This window comes from Poecilia reticulata, linkage group LG3, assembly GCF_000633615.1.
Source record: "Poecilia reticulata strain Guanapo linkage group LG3, Guppy_female_1.0+MT, whole genome shotgun sequence".
In the NCBI taxonomy this organism is placed as follows: Eukaryota; Metazoa; Chordata; class Actinopteri; order Cyprinodontiformes; family Poeciliidae; genus Poecilia; species Poecilia reticulata.
In genome coordinates, this window is record NC_024333.1 from 6,573,392 (window position 1) to 6,580,662 (window position 7,271).

At 39.4% G+C, this 7,271-nt stretch overlaps 1 protein-coding gene across 3 annotated transcripts in view; it reads left to right on the plus strand.

Moving 5' to 3' along the window:
• unc13c (unc-13 homolog C (C. elegans)) overlaps window positions 1–7,271 on the plus strand; it is a 168,279-nt gene that overhangs the window by 17,400 nt on the left and 143,608 nt on the right. For all 3 annotated transcript variants that reach the window (XM_008404760.2, XM_008404759.2, XM_008404761.2), the window contains exons 3-4: window positions 6,227–6,249; window positions 6,834–6,880. In XM_008404760.2, the coding sequence (XP_008402982.1) occupies window positions 6,227–6,249; window positions 6,834–6,880 (70 nt within the window). The remainder of the gene's footprint in view (window positions 1–6,226; window positions 6,250–6,833; window positions 6,881–7,271) is intronic.

Genomic DNA, 7,271 nt, shown 5'->3' on the forward strand with positions numbered 1-7,271 from the left:
GGGGAGGGCTTCACTCAACACTAGTTTTTCCTTTTTTAATGTGCAACATTAGAGACATACGTGGTGACATTACCTCTGCTAAGGACTTGGAGTTACATGCAGCCAATGAAGGCAGGTAGATTTTTGTCTTAATCTGCAGTCATGAATGACTTTCTAATGGAGTCTATTAGATCTTGCTTTCTGCAAAAGCCAGTCATATGTGAGCCTTACTGGTTTGAGATCAGAGATTCTTGTTGTTGCTAATTGTATGGAGAATGAAAAGCTTCTTTGACAAAGTAAAATTCTGGATTAAGTGGGGTAAACAGACTTCTAGTTATGCTTCTAGCATTGACTGACAGGATTGAGTAGAAATGGTGATATTTAACTTGCACTCCAATGCTGAGAAGCTAATAAACTATAGTTTACTTTGTGCGCCACAGAATCTCCCTGGTATATCGGTATTTTAGAAAAGCCCAATATCAAATCATGTCATTTTCTTATACTTTGAAAAAAAAAAAAACCTTCTGTGACTTTTTTTCTTGAATCTTAAAATATGGTAGAAATATTGGTCATTTTGAGCAGCCTGGGGAAACCCATATCACCTGCATGTGGTAATCTTCCCACTTGGAAGGAATTGAGATCCATTTTTAAACTACACTGCAGACACATCATCACTTTAAAAAGGTCTCTTCCCCCCAAAAAAATATCTATCAAATTTGCTTTACAGGAATATGGATCTTAAATTAAAGCAATAAATTATTAATCATACAGAGATTAAAAAGCATATTGCATCTCATTGCCTGTATTAGGTTAATTTATTCGTAATTCTGAATTTGGTGTAAGAGCTGGAGTGAAGTATTGGCCTCTAGCTGTCTGGGAGGAAGCTTTTAGGACTATAAGGTGTTGTCAAACAGCCTGCTAGAAAATGCACAATAAGAAATGCCACCATACTTTTATAGCAGGGCAGTGGTCCCCAAACTACCGCCCGCGGGCCAGATCTGGCCCAAATCCACATTTGGTCCGGCCCCCTGAACAATACCAGAGAGCATTTAGATTTTTTTTTTTCATATACAGTATTTTCCGGACTATAAGCCGCTACTTTTTTCCTAAGCTTTGAACCATGTGGCTTATATGTGGATTTTTCTTCAGCCACCAGGGGGCTCTTTAGCAGGAAGTGAATCATTGGAAGTCAAAATTGGAAATAAAAGAAGAAAGCGCCCATTAAAACGGAATTAGGTTTTAATAGGGAATTGAAATTTGAGAATATTGTTGATCAGTTAAATAGCATTGAAGGGAAAAAGATGATTTTTTATTTTTTTAAATAATACTGGGATCATTATGAGAATTTGAAGTATAGATATTAGGATCCAATCGATGGAAGTAGTGCAACAATAATGGATGCAAGCTGCTGTTGAAATCTAAAGAAGAAGCAGCAGAAGAAGGTTCCCATTTTCCTTTAGCACATGCTAGTAGCAACACAAAGGATCAGCACTTTTACTGTTACAGTTATCGTTCGGAAACTACCGTAATCAGTTCAGTTAAATCTAAACTTGGCAACTTTTTCTTTTTCAATCGTAATAAATGTGATATTCAATTGACCTGTTATGACTCAAATGTTGGGTGTCCGCCCCCCTCTGCTGCACCGTTGTGGAAAACCTGGAGCAGCAGAGATATCTGTGGCTTATAGTCCGGAAAATACGGTATTTATTTAATAAATAGTGTTATTTCTTGGATTTTTTTCTGTGAAGAACCCAGAAAGGGTTATTTGATTGTGCCTTCTGGAAAACAATAAATTTTTACATTTAGGCACTCCTGCAATCGTCACACTTTTTTCTCTTACAAACTGACTCCGGCCCCTACCAGAGAAGGGAAAAGTTATGTGGCCCTCACAGGAAAAAAGTTTGGGGACCCCTGTAGTAGGGCATAAAGTGTTTAGGCTGTTGAACTGCTGGAATATGAATCTCTGCTCCAGTCTCAGCACTTTTGGAGCCCTTAACAGTCTTTTTTTGTTGTGGCCTCATGCTGCCACACCAATTTTACTGTCGGGATTGTGATTCTAGGGTGATTTGCTACCACTTTTTTTTTTGCTAAAAAATTAAAAATTATTATATCTGCAGCTCCTCCAGAGTTAAAACGGGACGTTTGCTTAGTGCTCAAACTAGCAAATCAGGTGAAAAGCTAAATTTTCAGCTGTGCAGTAGTTCTGGATTTTTAACTGAGCTTCTTAAAATGTCAAAACTGCTTTAAACATCTTCACAACTTTTTCCTTCATCCACTTGGTGTGTCTTGGGGCCTTCATGAAGGAAGTAGCTCTCTCTAAAAACATCAGAGGCCCTGAGATGTATTTGTACTAACATTGAATTACACACTGGCAGAATCTATTTACTGTTGAGTTTACTTCTGAAGGCAATTGGTTGCCCTTGTGTTAATTCAGGGATATCAAAGTAAAGTGAGCAAAATAAATATTCATGCCCCAAAAAATTTTAACAACCACAAATCCACTTTGTTCTCCTTGAGAACAATGACCTACTTTGTGCTGGGCTGAAACACAAAGCGTTCTAGAAAATTACATTTAAGTTTGTGGTTGAACCTCGATAAAATGTAGAAAAACTTCAAGGGTATAAAGATGATTGCAATCTCTTAAAGTGGTAATATGTATTTTCCAGGCATATAGTGCTTTATTTTATACCACAATCAAGTAACTTTGTTACGTTCAGTCAAATTGACACCTTCAAATTGGCCTCTGTCTCTTTAAGAAGCTCCTACTCTTTCCGACGCTCCGCCTTCAGCACGTCATCGCAACAATGCCTTTCCATTGTGCCGTTTACAACCGTTCTTAGGAGCATTGGAGTGAGAAGTAGTTTGTGAGAAGTGGCCTAACTTCAAAAAACAGGCGACCCAGCAACAAATAAATCCAAGAAAAAAACAAAACCTCCGTGTCAAACAAACAAGCACAAAAAAGAAGCCATCCTCTCACGATAAGTTCAGCAGACTCAGTTTTGCCAGGTGTTTGCTAAATACTGCTGATGCTAGTCGGGTGGAGATGAGTTGGGGAGGCGAAAGCTCCAAGAAGGATAGAGCAAGTGTTCAGCCACCCCCAAATGGTTGCCAAGAGAGATTCAAGGATTTCTCAAACATGCACAAAAAAATTATCAAAGCAACACTCCAGGTAGGTTTTTGATGGAGTAATATTATAGCATGTTAAACAAATTATTTTACATACATTTGCAGCTTTGGAGTGTATACTGCAGGCTTTCCGAGACTATCATAGAACCCGTCCTGTTTTTATGTAGCTGCTTGAAAAAACCTTCTTGCCCTGAAGCGATGACATAGTTGGATGGTGATTGTAGCATACCTTGTCAAAGCACTGACAGCTGAAAATCCGTAAAAAAAAGAAAGTAAAATAAAATAAAACATTCCATGAAAAACACTTGTCACATTGATTTTACAAATCTGGTGATGAGATGCTATTTTTCCCCCCTCTACAGGCATTTGTATTTGTAAGGAAAGGAAAGGGTATATTGCACTGCTACATCTGGACTTATGTGTCGGTCAGCCTGGTTGCGTTCGGGGAGACATTGGTCAGTTCTGGTAATACTGCCATCCAGGTGCAAGCTTTACTGCTCCACAAAGCTGTGATCTATGTAAGGTGTGTTCGTGTATGTCAGCAATGAGACTGAAAGAAGGATTTGTTACTGCAGCTGTCACCTCCACAACACTTCGTCCCTTAGCACACACACACACACACACACACACACACACACACACACACACACGCAATCACACACACTGAGGGTTTCTATCAATCAATTACATTTTTGTTCCACAGATTTAAGGCTCCTGTGAAATTAGGTTTATATCAGCAGCCTACAGCCTATCTTTGTAACCTGGCTTTATCTGGTGCTGCTGCAGACTTACAGGTAGAGTAATGCCTCTATCTTATATGGCTCTGCTGAAAGGGACTCAGTTGATTGCTGTCCGTAGCACGGCTGGCAGCTTACCTCTCCTTGAGATGCAGTTTTCTCAGCTCGCCTTCGGAGTTCATGTCACAAACAACATGATCGCAAAGAACAAAACAACAACAGAAAAAAACTCAACAAAATCCCTCGCAGAGTCAATCTTTTAATTAGTATTTACAATCTACCATGTGCTGACTGGGAGACGTTTATTGCAGTGCTGTTATCGCAGCGCTTCCATGAGGGTCGCTCATCTTAAAAAGATCTGGACTTGCGGTGCGCAGTAATTGCAGTAAAGCTCTATCACTGCCCTCTGGGTCGATATGCAGGTTCAGCATAATGTTTACGTGAAAGAGTTATTGATGAATATTGTTTAATCCAACAGTTTTTGCTTTTAATTAAACCGATCAAGCACGATGGAATGCAGCGCATTAAAAATTGAACAGCAAAGCTACTCCGGCTCGCACCTTTGTTTATGAAGCAAACTTATAACGACGAACAGCCTGCTGGGCTGTTTTAATCAGAATTCAAATTTGATCTTTCTCTTGCGAGCAGCTGTAGTCTCTTAGTAACGCATTATGTCCTGATTATGCTGTCGTAAAATCACCCATGGATCACCAGGACAACAATTAGACATTTGCTTTCCTAATCTCCTGCTTTGGTCTTTAAAATTGTAACATGAGGCTAAATTATTATATCTGCCTAATGTTCCATATCTACATGAATATGAGTGTTAACTCAGGTGATGCTATCAATTAGAGGCAAACACTTTTAATGATGATTCTGCAATTCCTCAGTTAAAAATACCAATCGGGCATTACATTATGATGACCTTGTTTTGCTGCAAAACCTCCCTGATCCACCAAGGTCTTGACTCCGCTGGACACGCTGAAGAAGTACCATGGCAACCAGCACCAAGATGTACCATAACAACTAGCATCAGATGCTATGGCATCTGTTGCCATACTTGGTCCAAGTCTGGTCCAGAATTGGATGGGCCATAACTCAAATGCTAAATTTTACTGAGATCTGTGGCTTCTGGAATTTGGTGTCAACATCTTGAATTCATTGTTTTGCTGCTCAAACACTTCCTGAGTCACCTTACACACAGAGGCCATTATCCTTCTGAACTTTGCTACATTCCTCAAAAAAATGTTGAAGAGCAACTTAAAATCCCTACTATTCTTTTTTTATCTCTCTCTGTGTTGGCTACGCTACACACAGACCCGTTTTCGTAGCAACTGACTGAAAACAGCTCCACTAATTTTTAAGGATTCAACACCAAAAAACACTTAACATTTCCCACACAAAGAACAGTATCACGTTTTCACGCTTGATGTTTATTCTGCAATTATTAATAAAGGATTGTCTAAACACAGCAATGGATTAGCTGATTTAAAGAGAGTTGGGTTGTGAGTCACCTTTTTTTGTTTTTAACTGGACCGAAACACCAAATTCCACAGCACATCTACATGGTAAGGTAGTCACAGTCAAGCTAGCATAACTGACCCACTTCACTCTCCCTCGCCATTTTTTTTTTGACAAACGTTTTACTGACCTTTGACTTGTGATATCCTTGGAACTTGTTATCTAGTTGTGTGGCCAATTAGTAGCAAAGCACTGCATCCCTTTTTCTTTTGTATATATCATGCATGCATATAAGATTTAGTGTGTTGAGTTGTCAACTCGACAGCAAAATCAATGCTGGTCATCGTCGGTAAGCAGTTTATTTGGGATTTTGGCTGGGTGACGTTGCAGCTTGTCTTTTGTGACTATTGTGTACCAGGAACACCCTAAACCTGCATCTTAGCCAATTATGTGACCTTATTATCAAACTATCACAATTTTTTCCTGGCTTGCCCATTTCTTCTACTTTCAACTATACATTATGAAGAAATTCAGGGTTATTAAGTTCACCAGTAATGATTTTGAAATGTAAGCCAATAAGTATTTCAGGTGTTGCTACAGCCTTCTCCTCACTAGGTTTTTGTCCCTCTCCATGCACTTTGGAAGTAGTTGTGAAGTTGTGCCAGAAATGTTTAGATCTTGCTAATCTTCTGCCAAAAACGCCTGCTTTACAAAAGTCCTCTGTTGGTTTCAAGCTGCTCTTCTCTCCAGAGATAATTTCTCTAAGTCGCCTGACTCCGTCTCCGTTTTTGCAAAAGTTTCTTCTGAAGACACAACTGTGTTGTCAAACGACAAAAAGTGACAAAGTTTCCAAAAGCCCCTGGCATTTTCTAGCTAGCTAATCCCTTCTAACATTTTCTCCTCTTGTCATTCTCTCCTTCCAGACGCCAGTGCTTTGGATACTCAGGTTTTGCTATTTTACATCACCTAATTGGACACGTGATTTTCTTGCATGTGCATGTGTGTCCTTGTGTCAATGTGGTGACAACTTTTGTACCCATTGTCCATGTGCGCGTAGCTGTGAGTGTTTTCTTGAAGCTCAGTGAAAGGTGAAATTTGTATGGATTGAAGAGAAGGCAGCATGTACCATTTTGTGGTAATTTTAAGCCGATTTTTCCTTTATTCAGCATATATTTATATTTTTAAATGATGTGTTTTAAAATAGGCTCTTGTCCAGTGAGGAGGGAGAGTTACACAATAGGCGAATCTTGCCTCAAGCATCTAGTGCAGCAAAGCTCTCAGTCTTGAGCCCACAAATTACACCGTTGTGGAATAATTTGGACCTTGCCTGTAGTGATTCCCTCCTCTCTCCCTGTTCTGCGCTACTCCCCCCACCCCTCCAGTCCTTTATCCAGTCCTGAACTGACATGCAGTTTCCCAAGCGTTGTGATGCTGTGCATTTTTCATTTCCTTTTCTTTTGCCACTGTTTGTTTTGTTCTGCGTTCTCTTCTTGTATGTCTAGTCTTACACTGTGTCTCTCTTCTCTACAGCCTCGCAGTATTTTGGATCCCAAATTGCTTGGTTTGCAGACCGGAGGGTGAGTGGTGGCTCATGTCATGATCTGATTGGTTCGCTATTACACAAATGGGACTTCATGTGTACTGTGAACTGTTCCTTTCAGTATCAGGAACAGATCACTGAAATACTGCAAGCAGGGAGTTTTTCCAACTGGAGGATCATGCTTCTTGTTTTTGACACATGACAGTTAAAGTGAAATCACAAATACTAAGGCCTTTACAATGTAGTGATGTGCAGACATTTTAAACCACGTTGCTTCTAAAACGTCAAAAAACTGAAAAGTGGATAGATGATTTTTTGGAAATTATTTGGAAAACATCCGATTGTGATATATATATAATTATTATTATTATTTTTTTTTTTAAGTGATCTGAGATAAAAAAAAAAAGGGCTGGCAACATCACAGTTCA